Genomic DNA, 18,083 nt, shown 5'->3' on the forward strand with positions numbered 1-18,083 from the left:
TCGTGCTTAAGGAGTTCATGATGATAGTGAGAGATTATTCTAAAGAAGTGATACCAGATAGGGATGCAAACAGGAAAGCAGTCAAAGAAACAAACCGTGTGAGATACAATGAGAGATTGATCTAGTCATGCTGAGATAGAGAAGGTTCCAGGAAATAGCAACTGTGAGGAGGCTGTAAGACTTGTCATCAAATCTCATTTCCATCTTTTGTACCCTTCTCTCTGTCCTGGGAGAAGACATCTCTGTGTTTCATGATGGCCTCCCTCTCCTTCTGGCTCCTAGATACTTTCAGTGAAAGGGAGACATTGACATGTGATTGGAGGGAAGAAAGAAAACAATCTGGGGATTTTTTTTAGCACCCTGGCTTTCTCTTGCCAGGCTGAGTCGGCAGTGGTGATGTAACTCTACTTTCAGGGATGGAGCCTCTGTCTGGTGGCCCTTTCAGACAGTCACAATGACAGCTATAGCTAGAGCCCTCCCTGAGTTCTGGTAACTTCTTCTTCCCTTGTCTTTCAAGGATAGTAAAAGCCTATTTCAAGCCTATTACTTTCCCCAGTGGAAAAAGGTCAGCGTCCCATGTAAGTTTCTCTAACCTACTCAGGTTAGTAAACTATCCCTTAATTAAGCTCTTTTTAACCATCACATATTAGGCCATCTATTGTCTGCTGAAAGCCCGGGAGCTATAGAAAGGAAAAGCATATTTGAAAGGAAGCAAAACAAATGCCTCGATTTTCCTCATAACTTTAGTTTGGGGATGCATGCATATGCTCTATCTTGCTCCCCGAATTGAGGACAGAAGCAGATTTCTCATGATGATGGCACATTTGAGTGGTTGAAAAGGAGAGGAGAATGGGGATAAGGTCTTGATTCATCAAGGGGAACCGTATTGATTCATCAGTTCAGATCTTCAAGGTCAAGACTGACAGTCTCCAAAGTGGCCAGGAGGAGGCTTCCTGTCTTCTGCCTTTTGCTGTTGACCCCACCCGCCCTGTGGCTTCCTGAATACTGCACCCCAGGTAGAGTTATGTGAATGGGCACTAAGAGGAAAAACCCAACAGTGGCTCTCGAAATAAATACTCGATAAATGTACCTTTCCTCTGTTATTCTTGCTGGAATTGCCAAGCTGGTCTGTGCTGATGGGAAAAGTCTCATGGGACTGACAGTCTCTAGAGGATGCTTCTCTGCCTTGGCGAGGTGCCAGCAGGAGGAAGGGTGAAGCCTGGTACCCGAGTGAGACTTATCAAGGATGCTGCACGATCCCATGATTTCCTGTATCGGGACCTGCTGGCAAACGAGAGTGTGGAGTTTTCTGAGTCATGACCCCTCATGAAATGTCACTCAACATTTGGTTCAATCCTTCTCCTGTCTCACAGTAATGGTTATACATTTGAAGAGTAAACTTATATTTCTAATTTTTAATTTATCAGTATTAACAATAGAATCAATTGATTCCACATATGATACCCCATATAAGATTCTCTATATAAGAATTTAGAATCTGGCTGAGATACGAGGAATTGTCAGAATGAGAGTTTAAAATAACTGTGATAAATGTTCTATGTGTTCATTTTGGAGACTGAAAAGGCATTCTGTATGATACTAAAATGGTAGATGCATGATATTCTGCATTTGTCAAACCCATTGAACTTTATAACACAAAGATTGAACCCTAATGTAAACTATGGAATTCAGTTAATACTATTGGCTCATCAGTTTCAATAAATGTGCCTCATTAATGGAAAATGTTGGTAGTAGGAGAAACTGTGTGGGGGAGTGGGGTGGGGAGAGGGAGTATATGGGAACCCCCTTTGCTTTCTGCAAAATTCTTCTATAAATTTAAATGTACTTTGAAATATAAAATCTATTATAGGCAAAGCCACCAACTGGATAAATATTTATAATATGCATAACTCACAAAGGACTCATATTCAGCACATAGAAGCTGCTACGAATATTGAAAAAGGGAAACACTTTATGAAAATGGGCAAAAGGTAAACAGACACTTCAAAGAAAAACAAGTAGTCAATACGCACATGAAAAGATGTTCAATTTCTTAAGTCATTTGGGAAATGCAAATGAAAACATAATGAGATGCCACTTCATACTCATCCGAAGGGCTGAAACTCCAAAGACTGGTAGCACCATGCTTGTGAGGAAATGTGCACAAGAACTGGAACTTCCACACATCGCTGGTGGGGACGGGAAATAGCACAACCACTTAAGAAGAATTTGACAGTTTCTATAAAGTTGCTCCATGAGACCCAGCAATTTCAGTTCAGGTTATTTACCCAAGAGAAATGAAAACTTATGTCCCAAAAAGATTTGAATAAGGATGTTCACAGCAGCTTTATTCACAATAGTCAAGAGTGTAATACTCCACATGTATCTATCAGTATGAAAATAAACTGTAGACACCCATCCAGTGAAGGAGACAAGCTACTGGTATGTGCAATTCAATGTCGTAAGTACATCCCCCAAATGTTATGCTGAGTGAAGGAAGGCGGGAACAAGAAAGTGCATTGTATGAGTCCAAGTTCAGGCAAAAGTAATCTTTGGTGACACAAGTAGATATGATGGTTGCCTCTGGGGCAGGAGGAATGGCTGGGAGGGACACGAGGGATCTTTCAGAGGTGATGAAAATGTGTTATGTTTTGATGGGAGCTTTTTGTTACATGGGTGCATATTTATTTATTTAAAAAATTTTTTATTGGAGTATAGTTCATTTACAATATTGTGTTAGTTTCTGCTGTACAGAAAAGTGAATCAGTTATGCATGTATGTATAGCCCCTCTTTTTTAGATTCTTTTCACATATAGATCATTGCAGAGTATTGAGTAGAGTTTCCTGTACTTATTAGTTATCTATTTTATATATATTGAAGTGTGTCTATGTCAATCACATGGGTGTGTATTTATTGCCAAAACTCATTGAACTGTATCCACTAATGATCTGTGCAATCACTCTGTCTTAATTATACTTCAGTTAAAAATTATTGAAAGATGCAACATTTAAGCTTAATATTTTATTTTTATAGAACAAGTAACAAAAATATTTTGTGTGTAACTAGCTTACTAAAGTCAGTGCTGTGAGCTCTTTGAAATAGAAGGTAAATCTGACACAGATCCTGTTCTCAGAGAACAGAGTCTAGTAAGACACGCTGGAAACGTGCATGAAGGATCAGTGAGCTCCAGGGCAATGATGAAGGAGTAGGAGTGAGAAGGTGTGCATGTCGGATTCTACTGGAGGGTATGCAGAAGGAAATCACAGGAAGATGACCCACTACAAACCTCAGATATGCTTTACTATTGATTTATCTGGTTATAAAACGTCATGCTTGAAAAAGTTGAAAATGGTGAAAGCAACAGACTTAAAGATGGGATTCAAATCTGGTAAATGGAGATTTAGCACAGGCTGGACTTAAAAATTCATCATTTTTTTTTTCATTCATTAAGTCATTTATTCAATAAACATTTATCCAGTTTAGGAGTCATTCTGAGGCCTGGCAAAATCAAAGACTACTCTTTGGGGCTCAATGGAAATTGAATTCTTTTCCTTGTATAAAAACTGATAGTAAGAAAGTAACAGATTGTAATAAACTGGTCAAAAATGTCATGTTTAATCCCTAGCAAGTGCAGTGACCAAAGAAACTTAAGACCTTTTGTGCATGTGTTCAACTTCTGCTGAAGGTGGGATTCTTCATAAGTGGAAGTAGTCCTGGAACCCAGAGTTGGCGAAGCTCCCATGGAGTGGGGTGAAGACCCCTGGGTAAGACAGTCCTGAAGACAACACGCAGCGCTTGTGCCACAGGCACTGTCTCCCTTAATCCTCAGCACCCAGATGGTTTGTTTAACCGTTTTACAGTCAGGGTGGGTCCAGAGGCTGAGAGAACCTAAGAAATCCTCCCGAAGTGATAGAGAGGAAGTTGTCGCTCAAGGCCACAGTGTGTCTGACCAAGGCAGAGACCCTGAATCAGGACACCAGACCGCTTCCCAACACCAGACCGCTTCCCGACACCAGACTGCTCCCCGACCCCAGGGTTGCCCGAGGAAAGGAGCTTTCGCTTTCACCCAGTTCTGATATGTCCTCCAAGGCCTGCTGGAGCACCGCCTTGAGGGTCCGGCGCCCTCGCCCTCGCCCTCGCCTCTTTGCCTGCCTTTGCCTGAAGGAGCCCACGAAGAAGTAAATGATGGGGTTGACGGAGCTGTTGACGCAGGACAAGCCAAAGACAACCAGGCAGTGGTGACAGGGGCTGGCAAACAGATCATCCTGAATCCAGATTAAGAGGAACCAGAGGATGCCGTAGGGCAGGCCGCAGAGCAGGAAGGCCAGCACTGTGAGCACGACGGTCACATAGAGCCTGGTCAGCTGCATGCGCTGGGACTTTCGGAGGATCCTGAGCAGCAGGGCCAGGGTGGACCCCGCCAGGAGCCCACATAAGAAGATCAGCCACCCGGCAGCGATGAAATCGAACACCCGACACCAATGATGGCTGAAACTCGTTAAGAGTAAGCCACAGTACTTCCCTTCCAGGGTGCTCAGCAGCAGGGCCAGGGCCCAGAGCACCGCACACACGATGGCTGATAAGTGTGTGGGTCGGCGGCAGCGGTACCAGACGGGGCACCGGACGGACATGCAGCGCTCGGTGCTAATGGCGCTGAGCAAGCTTAGGCCTGCCAGGTAGGCGAAGGTCATCACCGTGGCGAGAAAGGCGGGGCTGGAACTGTGGCTGCAGCAGGTGATGAGGGCCTCCACGGAATCGATAACTTGGCAGCAGAGGCACAAGAAGTCGGCTGCCGCCAGGTTGAGGATGTAGACGGTGAAGGCGTTCCTGCGCGAGTGGAAGCCCAGGAGCCAGAGCACCACCGCGTTTCCTGCCAGTCCCCCCAGGGCGATGACGGCCGTCAGCAGGTACAGGGTCACGGTCACCGCGTTGAAAGTTTGAGGATGGGCCTGGCCAGTGTGATTCATGGATGTGAATGCTGTCTCCCAGGCTGCGGTGGTTGGATCCAAGCTCAGAAACCCTCCGCTGGTGTTCCTGGGAACACAGAGATGTGAAAGCACCTGCTGTGTGATCATCCATTCTCAGGGCCACCCTGCTAGGTGGGAGTTACTGTCCCCCTGTCACAGAGGAGGGAACTGGGGGCTTGCAGAGATTTAGATGCTTCCTGCAGTCCACACAGCCCTGGAGACCTGGAATATTTAAACCCACTTCTCTCTGACTCAGAAACAATACCTGGAGCTATGGCTTAGATCATGAGCTCTTCATTGCAAAATTTCAGGCTTAAACTAAAGAAAGCAAAGCAAACCACTAGACCATTCAGATACGACCTAAATCAAATCCCATATCATTATTCAGTGGAGGTGATGAATAGATTCAAGGGGTCAGATCTGATAGACTGAATGCCTGAAGAACTGTGGACGGAGGTTCGTAACAATGTACAGGAAGCAGTGACCGAAACCATCCCAAAGAAAAAGAAATGCAAGAAGGCAAAATGGTTGTCTGGAAAGGCCTTGCAAGTATCTGAGGAAAGAAGAGAAGTGAAAGGCAAGAGAGAAAGGAAGAGATATACCCAACTGAATGCAGAATTCCAGAGACTAGAAAGGAGAGATAAGGAGGCCTTCTTAAATAACATGCAAAGAAATAGAGAAAAACAATAGGATGGAAGAGATTACAGATCTCTTCAAGAAAATTAGAGTCATCAAGGGAAATTTCATGCAGGAATGGGCATGATGAAGGACAGAAACAGTAAGGACCTAACAGAAGCAGGAGAGACTAAGAAGACATGGCAGGAATACACAGAAGAACTATACAAAAAAGGACTTAATAACCTGGATAACCATGCTGGTGTGGTCACTCACCTAGAGCCAGATATCCTGGAGTGTGAAGTCAAGTGGGGCTTAGGAAGCATTACTACAAACAAAGCTAGTGGAGGTGATGGAACTCCAGCTGAGCTATTTCAAATCCTAAAAGATGATGCTGTTAAAGTGCTGCACTTAATATGCCAGCAAGTTTGGAAAACTCAGCAGTGGCCACAGGACTGGAAAATATCAGTTTTGATTCCAATCCCAAAGAAGGGCATGCCAAAGAGTGGTCAAACTACTGTACAATTGTGCTCATTTCACATGCTAGTTAGGTTATGCTCAAAATCCTTCAAGCTAGGCTTCAACAGTACATAACCGAGAACTTTCAGATGTACAAGGTTTAGAAAACACAGAGGAACCAGAGACCAAATCACCAACATTCACTGGATCATAAAGAAAACAAGGGAATTTGAGAAAAACATCTATTTCTGCTTCATTGACTACACGAAAGCGTTTGACTGTGTGGATCACAACAAACTGTGGAAAATTCTTAGAGATGGGAATACCAGACTACCTTACCTGCCTCCTGAGAAACTTGTATGCAGGTCAAGAAGCAATAATTAGAACCAGACATGGAACAAGTGATTGGTTTAAAATTGAGAAAGGAGTACAATATTGTCACCTTGCTTATTTAACTTAAGCAAAGTACATCATGTGAAATGCTGGGCTGGATGAAGCACAAGCTGGAATCAAGATTGTCAGGAGAAATATCAACAACCTCAGATATGCAAATGATACCACTCTAATGGCAGAAGGTGAAGAGGACCTAAAAAACCTCTTGATGAGGGTAAAGAAGGAGAGTGAAAAAGCTGACTTAAAACTCAGCATTCAACAAACTAAGATAATAGCATCTGACCCCATCACTTCATGGCAAACAGAAGGGGAAAAAGTGGAAGCAGTAACAGAGTTTTCTTTTCTTGGGCTCCAAAATCACTGCAGATGGTGACTTCAGCCATGAAACTAAAAGATATTTGCTCCTTGGGAAAAAGCTATGACCAACCTAGTCAGCATATTAAGAAACAGAGACATCAATTTTCTGACAGAGGTCCATATACTCAAAGCTATGGTCTTTCCAGTAGTCACGTATGGATGTGAGAGTTGGACCATAAAGAAGAACTGATGCCAAAAAATTGATGCTTTTGAACTGTGGTGTTGGAGAAGACTCTTGAGAGTCTCTTGGACAGCAAGGAGATCAAACCAGTCAATCCTAAAGGAAATCAACCCTGAATATTTATTGGAAGGACTGATGCTGAAGCTGAAGCTCCAGTACTTTGGCCACCTGATGTGAAGAACTGACTCACTGGAAAGACCCTGATGCTGGGAAAGGTTGAAGGCAAAAGAAGAAAGGGGTGACAGAGGATGAGCTGGTTAGATAGCAATCACCAACTCAATGGGCATGAGTTTGAGCAAACTCAGGGAGATAGTGAAGGGCAGGGAACCCTGGTGTGCTGCAGTCAATGGGGTCACAAAGAGTTGGACACAACTTAGTGATTGAACAACAACAGCAACTCTCTGACTCGGCTCTCTCTACTGCAACACGACCCTCTAATGACATGAGAATGTCACCTCCAGTCAGCCTCCTGGGCCATGTCATGTCCTCAGAGAGGCAGGAGGAGAAAAATATGGACAAATTATGAGAGGGTGACCAAAGGACTCTAAGCTCAGCATTCCTTCTGCCTGGGACTGAGATAACCTTCTAGGGCCAGGAGGTCATGCTGTGGGGGCCATCTTTGTGACCAAGAGGACTGCACCCCCTAGGAAGAAAGGAGATCATGATTTAGGGTCATGAAGAGCTCTTGCTATGACAGGTGTGAGTGGGTCAGGAGGCCTCTTGAGCTAGAAATGGCCCCATGTGTGAGCTTTATAAGGACAGACGATGCTTTTCTCCATGCATTGGTAGGTTCCCAGAGCCTGGCTCTGTGTGGTGGACACAGTTTAAGTCATTCTTATTATGGATTTTTCTCTAGAGAAACCAAAATCGCAAACTGAAAATATTGGGTTGGCCAAAAGGTTCGTTAAGAGTTTTCCCATAAGATGGTATGGAAAACCTGAATGAGTATTTTGGTCAACTCAATACTTTTAAGTACCTGGGCTACATCAAAATTAAAACCCAATGAATACATTCTCAAGGCATTTCTGATGATGTGTGCATGCTAAGTCACTTACTCATGTCTGACTGTTTGTGACCCTGTGGATTGTAACCTGCCAGGCTCCTCTGTCTATGGAATTTTCCAGGCAAGAATCCTGGAGTGGGTTGCTGTGCCCTCCTTCCCGACCCAGGGATCAAACCCGTGTCTCTTGTGTCTCCTGCATTGGCAGGTGAATTCCTTACCGATAGCGCCACCTGGGAAGCCCATCTCTGATGACGGTGAAAGATTATTCCAAAGAAGTGACACTAGATAGAGGTGCAAGCCAACAGTCAAAGAAACAAGCTGAGGAGATACAATGAGAAACTGACCCAGTCCCAGGACTGTGAGGAGGCCTTGGAAGAGAGAGGGTTTCACCGTTGGCCGTCGTCTCCCTTCCTTCCTCTGTGCCCATCTCTGTGTTCCGGGAGGAGATGCATCAGTGCCTAGCTGATGGCCTCCCTCTCCCCCTGCCTCCCGTTTGCTTCCAGTGAAAGGGCGGCGCTAACAGGAGGCTGAAGGGTGAGGAGGCGGAAGAGAGTGATTGGGGTTTTGAGCTCCCTGGCTGCCTCCCTGCCAGGCTGTGAGTTGGTAGTTGGCAGTGTTATGCTACTTGAGGACATAGCCCCTGTCTGATGGCCCTTGCCTAAAACCACAGTGACAACTACAGCTCCAGCCAGAGCGCCCCCTGGGTTCTGGTAACTTCTTCCTTTTCCCCATCAGGCCCAGCAATAGTAACAGTTCCCTATGGAGACTTGGTCTTGGTTGGGGGTGGGGGAGGGTCGGGGTCCAACATCCTTTAGAGATTCCCCTTAGCTGTGCCCACCTGCGCTAAATTCTCCTAAATTACCATCTTAGATTATGCCCTGTATTTTCTGCTGGGACAAGGCCAGATACAAGGATACAAGAAACAAAACAAACAAAATAAAATAACATTGACTAGCAAGCAAATCGGTGACGCCTGAGGTTATCAACAGCAATTTAGCTTTTCAATGCCCGCATACCATCTCCCTCCCTAAATTAGAATTCACAAAATATTTGTCTTCATAAGCAGATTTGAATATTTGAAGAGAAGAAGAGCATATAGGGAAGTGGAACAGAAGCAGAAAGAACCTGCTTGACCCTGCTGGGCTCTCCCATAGTCCAAGCTACCAGCAGCCAAAGCTTCCATTGGGAGCTTCCTGTCTCCTGACTGTTGCTGACGAGTGCCTGCACCCCCTGCCTGCCCTACCCCGACATGAACTCATGAGAGTGTGGACTCAAGAGGAGACAAATCTGCCTTTGATCAGAGATGGTTCTTGAGCAGACTCTTACCTTGACACCATTCTTCTTGCTGGAGGTGGTGAGTAGAAACGAAAAGAGCTTTCCTGGGATTGACAAACGGCAGAGAATGCTTTTCACCCTCTGGATGGGTGGCTGCCTGCAGGAGCAGGAGGGCAGCCTGGTGACCCAGGGAGGCTTATCGAGATGCTGAAAGGCCCTGCGATTTCCTGCAGGAGGGGGACTGGCCAATGAGAGGTCCTGGAGATGAGAGAGACAAGAAAGCTCACGAGATGGTTTTTTATTTGCCCTGACTCCAGTCACTCATCTCTGCCTCCGTACCCATCCTACCCTCTTCGGTCCCCCCTCCCTGTGAGGAAGGGCTGTCCTAAAGCCTTTTGCTGCCTGCCGTGAGCCTGTGCAGGACGCCGACCCACCAAGTAACATGAGCTTCTGTAGCTAAAGAACGGTTTGCTTGGCATTCAAGGCCCTGCATGGCCTGGCTCTCTTGATCTTTTAAAATTTGATCACAGAAGTAGTGAATGCACATTCATTTTATTTCCAATGATACCAAGGTGCATAAAATGACTAGTTTGGGTGCATTTAGGATTGTGTGGCCATAGACTAAGGTGCAAAAATGAAAAGTAACATCTCTCCTAATCTCATTTCCCAGTAGCAACCAAGGTCCAGTTGCCATTCTTAATTCTTTTAGATGTTAATATTATAGCTTTATATAGTAAAAAAAAAACCCTACATTTATATTTTTGATTTATGAATATCAGCAACAGGGTATATTGAGTTCCCTTATAAAAGATAAGGAATTTAGCATACCACCAGTACACTGTGGCACCTTTCTCCTTCTGCGTCATGATATTTGTTAGCTAGATTGTATTTCTTTTTTTATTAAAGACTTTTAAAAAAAAGCTTTCCTTATCTTTTTAGTTCTATATAGTTTATATATTTAAAAGAAATCGTTTATTTAATTTTGGCTGTGCTGTACAGGCTTTTCTCTAGTTGCGGTAAGCAGGGGCTGCTCTCAAGTTGCAGAGTGGAGGCTTCTCATCGTGGTGGTTTCTTCTGTTGCAGAGCACGGGCTCTAGGGCATGTGGGCTCCCGTAGTTGCAGCTCCCAGGCTCTAGATCTCAGGCTCAATAGCTGTGGCATGTGGGCTTAGTTGCTCCATGGCATGCAAGATCTTCCCGGACCAGGGATCGAACTCATGTCCCCGGGTTGGCAGGCAGATTCTTATCTACTGCACCACCAAGGAAATCCAGCTAGATTTTTTTAGATTGTCTAGAGCCCAAGCAGTATTTTCAGTCTTAGCTCCTATGACTTCCTTTCATGTGCCTATCCTTGCGACCATATTGAGTTACTTGTCCTTTGAAAACTTAACTATGAAGCATTTAAAGCAACCAGAGAAGTGTATTCACTCATTCATTCATTGACCCAGGACTGTTGTGTGCCAGGGCACCGTTTCAGGCATGAAGATGTGATGATGGTGACACAAGAGACTGTGCCTCTTACTTTCCAGAGGAGCTGGGGAGCTCATCCTTGGGAGTGAGTGTTCGTGGGGAAGAGGTTTGAGACTCAACACTGGGGCCTCCAGCCTCCAGAGACCCAGAAGAAGAGGAGGACTCGGCCAACACAGTAGTGAAAAGCAGCTACTGAAGAAGTAGTAAACTAGGAAAGTATCCCAGAGACAGAACAGGAAGCCGTTCTAGTAGATGTGAGTGAGCCACAGCATCAGTCCTACCCAAGAGACTGACTAAGATGAGGACTAAGAACTGACATAGGAAGTCCTGGTCGATCCTCATAGGCATGGTTCCAGTGGATGTTGAGGCTGGAAAATTGGAAGAATGTGGGTTTTGGAGAGAATGGTGTGATAGCAGACCTGGACATCCCCAGAGAGTCATTTTGAGATGCTGCCACAAAGACAGGTCACTCAGAAAGGTGACTGGTGACAAAATTACTCTACAGAAAACAGTAGCTTTCCTAGGTATGAAAAAAAGTGAGGGGGAAAAAAAAAAAAGAAAATGAAACCTTAACTACTTCTGGAGAGAAAAAGAAAGAAATGAGGACTGGTCAGCCCTACCAGATATTAGAACATGCTCGAAAGCCTCAGTGAATATAGTGAGGTGCTAACATGAAAACAGGCAGAGATAGAGGCAGCAGGACCAAGAGTCTCAGGAATACATACATGCATGTGTAATCCAGTGTATGATACAGGGGCCATTTCAAATGGGAGCGGGTAGAGATAAAATAATAAAAATAATAAATCAGTAAAGGTTATTGGGCAACTGAGAAGCTATCTAGAGTAAAATGCCTTAGGGATCATAGCTCATATTTACACCTTGTTAACTTCTTTTTTAACTGAAGGATAATTGCTTTAAAGAATTTTGCTGTTTTCTGTCAAACCTCGTCATGAATCAGCCATAGGTATACATATATCCCCTCCCTTCTGAGCCTCCCTCCCATCTCCCTCTCCATCCCACCCCTCTAGGTTGATACAGAGCTCCTATTTGAGTTCCCTGAGTTAACTTTAAAATGGATTGTGTATTTAAATATAAATAAGAGAAGCAAAAAGAGTCAGAAGAAAACATGGGAAATTCTTTTTTTTTTTTTCTGTGTTCAAAGAGTTTTATTTTAACTATAAATACTCTGGTATTCTCTGATTGGTAGGGGAGGAATAGTAATCATTTAAAAAAAATTGAATTATAGTTGATTTACAATGTTGTGCCAATCTCTTCTGTACAACAAAGTGACTCAGTTTCTTTATTTTCTTTTCCACTATGGTTTTAAACAAGGTATTGAATATAGTTCCCTATGCTGTACATTAGGACCTTGTTGTTTATCCATTCTAAATGTAATAGTTTGCATCTATCAATCCCAAATTCCCAGTCCATCCCTCCCCCTTCTCCCCTCCCCCTTGGCGACCACAAGGAAATTCTTTTATAACCTTGGATTGGGGAAGATTTTCCTAAACATGACACACAAAACTCAGAAATCATAAATAAAAACATTTAACAAAAATAATTGAAAATTAAAAATTATTTTTCTTCATGGAAAAGGCCACAGTAAGCAAGTCAAACAGCAAACTGGGGAAAAGTATTTATAATGCATATTTTGGACAAAATTATCTATTGTGTATGTCTATATTTCTGACATATTACTAAGAGAGAATTTTAACAGCCTAGTAAGAAAACGACCAACTCAGTTCCTACAAAACCCATGTTTCTTCATCAAGCATGAGAAAAAATGTCACACTCATGATGAGGAAGGTTCACTGAAACTGCCGGTATATCTTCACCTTCAGATTTTCAAATATTCTGAAGTTTGATACTGAATGTTCGAGAGTGGGTAAGGAAAAGTGGCACTCCTGTGTGCTTGGCACTCCCAGGCAAAACTTGGCCCCCAAAGGGAAGCTGCTTCTAAGACTTTACAAATCCATGCTGGCTAATGGTGTGGCTGAAACCCTGGGAGCCTGGCCAACAGTCATCACAGTCACCAGCTTTGCAGGAACAGGTCTCTAAACCTTCCCATTGAAAAATATTTCTCAAAAGATGGGAGCAGAAGATGAAGTTGTTTGGTACTGCCTAGAATGTCACTGGCTTTACAGAAGATGTTTTTTTTTTTTCCTAATTTGTCTGAAAGTTTTATGCTCTATTTTCCAGGCAATTACTGTGGCTACTTAACATACTTACGCAGACTCTAAAGGCAGCCTTTGGGGTGCTGTCTCTGTAGTCACAGCCCTGCACCTGGACACAAGGGTTGACCAGCAGGTTCTGTCTTAACACTCATTCCCTCCTTTGCCCTGTTCTTTGTCTGGTGCCGTGGACAAACTGTGCAACTGTCTTTCCTCATGAACAACACCAGGACCTTAAAAGCTTTAACCTCTATCCCCTTCCTCCCAATCAACAGTGCTCCAATATTCCTCCCCTCCAAGACATTAAATATTTAATAAGAGTTTTAATTAGTGAGTGTTTGTTCAAATGGATCCCCATAAAACTAGTGTGTTTTTGCTCAACTTCTGAGCAAAAGAACTTCTGAGCCCTGCTGGCTCAGCAGTGAAGAATCTGCAATGCAGGAGCCCCGGGTTTGATCCCTGGGTCGGGAAGATCCCCTGTAGAACGGAATGGCTACTCACTCCAGTATTCTTGCCTGGAAAATCCCATGGACAGAATAGCTTGACGGGCTACAGACCATGAGGATGCGAAGCGTTGGACATGACTGAGTGACTCTTTCTTTCTTTCCAGTTTTGCATCTCTTATCTTCCATTCCTTGAAATACATTCTTCAGAAGTTCCTTTCGTGAGAGTCTTTGTGGGGTTAATGCCCTGGTTTTTTTCTGTCTGCAGATGTCATTTGTTTCACCCTCATTTTCTGGAGGTGGTTTTTTCAGGCTGGCATCGCAGGGTGGCAGTTACTGTTCTCCAGCACATTGGAGATCCGCTGTCTTTGGCTGCCAATGTTGTTCTTGTGAGATTGGCCATCAGTCAAGTTAACAGTCACTTTCAGTGATCTGCCTTTTTCCTTCCTAAGGGCTTTTCTTTTTTCTCTGATGTGGTTCACTGTCATCAAAATGTGTCTAGTGGCTTTCTCTTTATATCACATTTGGGGTTTATGATGTTTCCAGGATCTTAAGATTACTGTCATTTAGTATTTCTGGGTGGTTTTCTGCTATTATTTCTTCATATGTTGCATAGTGGTTGAGACCACAAACCCTGGAGCCAAGCTACTTGGCGTCTCTATGAGACCTTGGACAAATGTTGTAACTTCTCTGGGTTTCAATTTCCTCATCTGTAAAGTGGGGATGATATTACTCCTCATCTGTAAAGTGGGGATGACATTATTACCTACCTATTGGTTTTCTCGTGAACATTAGTGAGTTATTTACACAATAGTTTAGAACAGGGACACATGGTAAACACTATATACTTGCTAGCTCCTATAATCATTTTTATTATTACCTCTCTCTGGAAGTTTCATCCAACATATGTTAGTGTTTCTCTTTCTAGTCTCCACATCCCTTAACATCTCTTTCTTGTTTTCTGTCTGTCTGGCTCCTAGGTAGCTTTCTTGATAATTTCTACAGATGGATCTTCTAGGTTTCTAGTCTCTTTTCCTCTGTGTCTAATCGTCTGTTTAATTCATCCACTGAATTTTAAATGTAATTTTTATGTTATTAGTTTCTAGATAATCTGCTTGAGACTTTGTTTTGATATTTGCTTGATCAGTTTCTCGCTTTCAATGCTGATTCACATTGTCAATTCTCTTTTATGTCTTTAACCCTATTAAGCACAGCGATCTTAAAGTTCTCTATCTGAAAATTCCAATGCTGAAGTCAGTGTATGCCTGATGTTACTGTCTATTGTTTTCTCTGTCATTTTGTGATAAGCTTTGCTTCTTTGTGTATTTGTAATTTTAAACTGTTTGCTGCTTACTTCCCTTGGGACTTTATCTGTGGGAATTCTTTCAGGTCTGAATTATCATTGAGTTCCTCCAGAAAAGAACTTGTGTTTTCTCTTGCTGATGGACTGGGGGAACTTCCCAGCATGGCTCTCATCTCTCACGATGTCCCCAGAAACCTCACCTGTTGTTTGTAGCTTTAGCGAGACCACAGGTTATATGAGTTTGGACCACAGCCCTTCTTGTGGCAACAAGTTCTCCAGAGAAAATTTCTGTTTGCCTAGATCCAAGCTTGGTCAAACAAACAATTTCTTGGTGGTTTTATTTCTTACTAATGAGAAATACACTAAGGTTTAGTCTTTTGAGGTCCCAGTTTTTCATGGGGGCACCCTTGTTAAACTTCCCAACTTTGGGTTGTCTAAAAACTCTATTTTCTAGCCCTGCTGCATCATGCAGAGCTTAAAGTAGCCATAATAGGAAATATGAGTTTCCTTTTGAGAGCCAAGGGGGTTGACTTAAAGAATTTAAAGGAGGAAGTAACTTGATCAGCTCTGTGCTTCAGAAAATCCTCTCAGGCTACTGAGAGGAGAATATACAGAATATAGATGAAAGTACAAATCTCTAGTCAGACCTCTACATGGAAACAACTGCATGAATACTTTGATTCATGCACACAAAGTATCCAACTATTTATGCTGTTTTGTAACATGTAATATATTTCTAGTTTGATTCTTTTAATTGTGGAATCTGTTTTGTCCTAATCCCTTATCTGTAAAAGGAGATGCTTTCTATCTGTGATGAATCTAAAATGAAAATCTTTGGTACCTGTGGAGGTTTCTTTATGTACCCTCCTCTCTCCTTGGATTTGTTTTGTACCAGGGAAAGTGGAGGCCTCAGATGGGGATCTCGGAGAGGCCAAGCTTCATCCCGGGATGACTTGCATCCGTTAGGGCCTTAGTGTTCCTAGAAGCGCCCCTTTCCTTAACTGTGATATGCTCAGCAATCTAGGCCTCTTGCCACGGCCCCGGAGTTTGTGTTAGAATTCTTTCCGTTAGAACTGAGAATGCAGGGCAGTGTCATTTGGAGAGTCCCTATAAAGGACGGTTTTGTTGGGGAGTATGTGTTGGGGGGAGGGGTGTGTGTGTGTATGTTTGTAGCTGATTTTAGTACATGAACTTGCACAGATATACATTTTGGAAGAGGGGGGCTCTTCCCTGGATCTCATTCCACGCCATGCAGTTATTACCAGCCACTGAAAGCCAAACAGATGCAATGAAACCAGGAGAAGGGAAATATCCTGATGATGTCATTTGGACTCTGGATCCCACTGTTCCTGGAGCCAGCCTCTCTTGCCAGCTCCAGGAATAGTTATTTGAACCAATAATGTCCCATAATGAATTTCATTTGAGTCTGCCCTCTGCTCACATAGCCACAAATATGTCCATATCAAAGCTTTTATCGCAATGTACTTTAAGCATCTGGGGACATGATTCTCTCCTGTTGTACTACGAGGTCTTTGAGAAGAATGAACACAGCTTTGAGTCCCAGGGCCTGCGATAGTGCCTGACTCAACGCTCAGCAATTTTTTTTTACTAGAAGTGCATACATTTGTGCCTACAGGCATGAGTGAATTAGTGATTGAATAGACAAGTTGGAGAGATGAGAGTTGGAAAGTGATTCTGGGCAGAGACCTTTAAAGGCTTCACTGTGAGAAACATCTTACAGTGGAAGAGCAAACGAAAATGAAGGCAAAGAATATTTGACAGGCTAAACTCCACTTTAAAATGCACCCAACATGAGACTTCCCTGGTGGTCCAGTGGCTAAAACTTGCATTCCTGATACAGGGGGCCAGGGTTTGATCCCTGGTCAGGGAACTAGATCCCACATGCTGCAACTAAGACCCGGTGCAGCCAAATAAATAAATATATTAAAAATAATAAAATGTACCCAACAGTTAAGAAAAAGCCCAGCCCTGTGGGAAGTAGAATGTACCTGGAGTTGACTTAGATCAGTTTCCAAGTCCTGTACTGTTTGGGAAGCAGTGTATTGAGAGTGGAGGACCAGGCCGCCGTGAACACAGAGGATCCCAGGGACGTCCAAGAAAGTGGAAGCAGAATGTGCTGGAATTGGGGGTGGGGACAGTTTCTGGGTCCTTTCTATAAAAACCTTTTTGGAGGGTGGGCTTCGCCAGTCTTGGCTGTTTTTGACCAGGGATGGAGGACCACGAGTGCATAATCAGAATGACCCTTGATCTCTGGTGGCCCTGCCTTGCGATGCTGGATCAAGGTTGGTCTGAACTGGTTGGATCGAGGGAGAAAGAGTTGCAAGCCTTCAGCAAATGAAAGAGGCTTCGGCAAGCTGGGGAGAGCTTGAGGAGGGCAGGAGATCTGGGACTCCCTCATGAAACTGCCGTGATCCTTACATAGAGAATCACACAGCGTCTTAGACTCTTGGTAACACCAGGTAAGGCAGCCGGTGTGAAGAGCCCTTCTCCTGGGCTATCCCAGCCAGAGGACCAGAAGTCTCCTACAGAGTCAGGGGCTCCAGGAAGGGCCTCCTGCTTCAAGGCAGCTCTGAGCTGACTTTCTACTGGAGCAGAGGAGAAAGAAGGGTAACCGAATTCTTTTCTTCCCATTCCTTTGTCTTTTATGTCCTTCTGTTCTTGCTCATTCAAGGGTTAGGCTCCTCTGAAAGTCAGCAGATCATGGCTACAGGAGTCCCAGGGCTTCTGAGCAGCTGTGTGGTCAGGGAAGCCTGTGGCCAAGATCATCTGAGTGGGGAGAGCCAGTTTCTGGTTGGCTCCTTCATTCATGTCTGGTCCTTCATTCCATGTCCTTCCAGCCGTCAGCCATTCAGATCTGCTGTCAGGGAACATCGCCTGGGGACTCTAGAAATGAAAAAGCTGGGACAATCAGTGCTCTAGTTTTCCTAATTTGGAATATCTTTTTCCTCCAAGCATCATGTAAATTCATTCTCAGATATTTATTGAATTGCTGTTTTGTGCAGGGCATTGTCATGAACCCTGCTTATAAGGAGTGAGCATCACAGAGTAAAGTCCTCAGTTGTGTTCAGTTCAGTGGCTCAGTCGTGTCCAGCTCTTTGTGACCCCATGGACTGCAGCACGCCAGGCCTCCCTGTCCATCACCAACTCCTAGAGCTTGCTCAAACTCATGTCCATTGAGTCAGTGATGCCATCCAACCATCACATCCTCTGTCGTCCCCTTTTCTTCCTGCCATCAGTCTTTCCCATCAGGGTCTTCTCCAGTGAGTCACTTCTTCGCATCAAGTGGCAAAAGTATTGGAGTTTCAGCTTCAGCATCAGTCCTTCCAATGAATATTCATGACTGATTTCCTTTCAGATTGACTGGTTTGATCTCCTTGCAGTCTGAGGAACTCTCAAGAGTCTTCTCCAACACCACAGTTCAATAG

At 43.9% G+C, this 18,083-nt stretch overlaps 1 protein-coding gene across 1 annotated transcript; it reads right to left on the reverse strand.

Annotated features, from left to right (window-relative positions):
• Window positions 1–2,825: 2,825 nt before the first annotated feature.
• MRGPRX2 (MAS related GPR family member X2) lies at window positions 2,826–9,514 on the reverse strand. The gene is made up of 2 exons (XM_043920993.1): window positions 9,303–9,514; window positions 2,826–5,035 (listed from the first exon to the last, which is right to left on the reverse strand). Exons 1-2 carry the CDS (start codon window positions 9,311–9,313, stop codon window positions 3,970–3,972), a joined length of 1,077 nt encoding a protein of 358 aa, XP_043776928.1. The 5' UTR covers window positions 9,314–9,514; the 3' UTR covers window positions 2,826–3,969.
• Between the last annotated feature and the right edge of the window lie 8,569 nt (window positions 9,515–18,083).

Source organism: Cervus elaphus, chromosome 2 (genome assembly GCF_910594005.1).
Source record: "Cervus elaphus chromosome 2, mCerEla1.1, whole genome shotgun sequence".
NCBI classification, from domain to species: domain Eukaryota; kingdom Metazoa; phylum Chordata; class Mammalia; order Artiodactyla; family Cervidae; genus Cervus; species Cervus elaphus.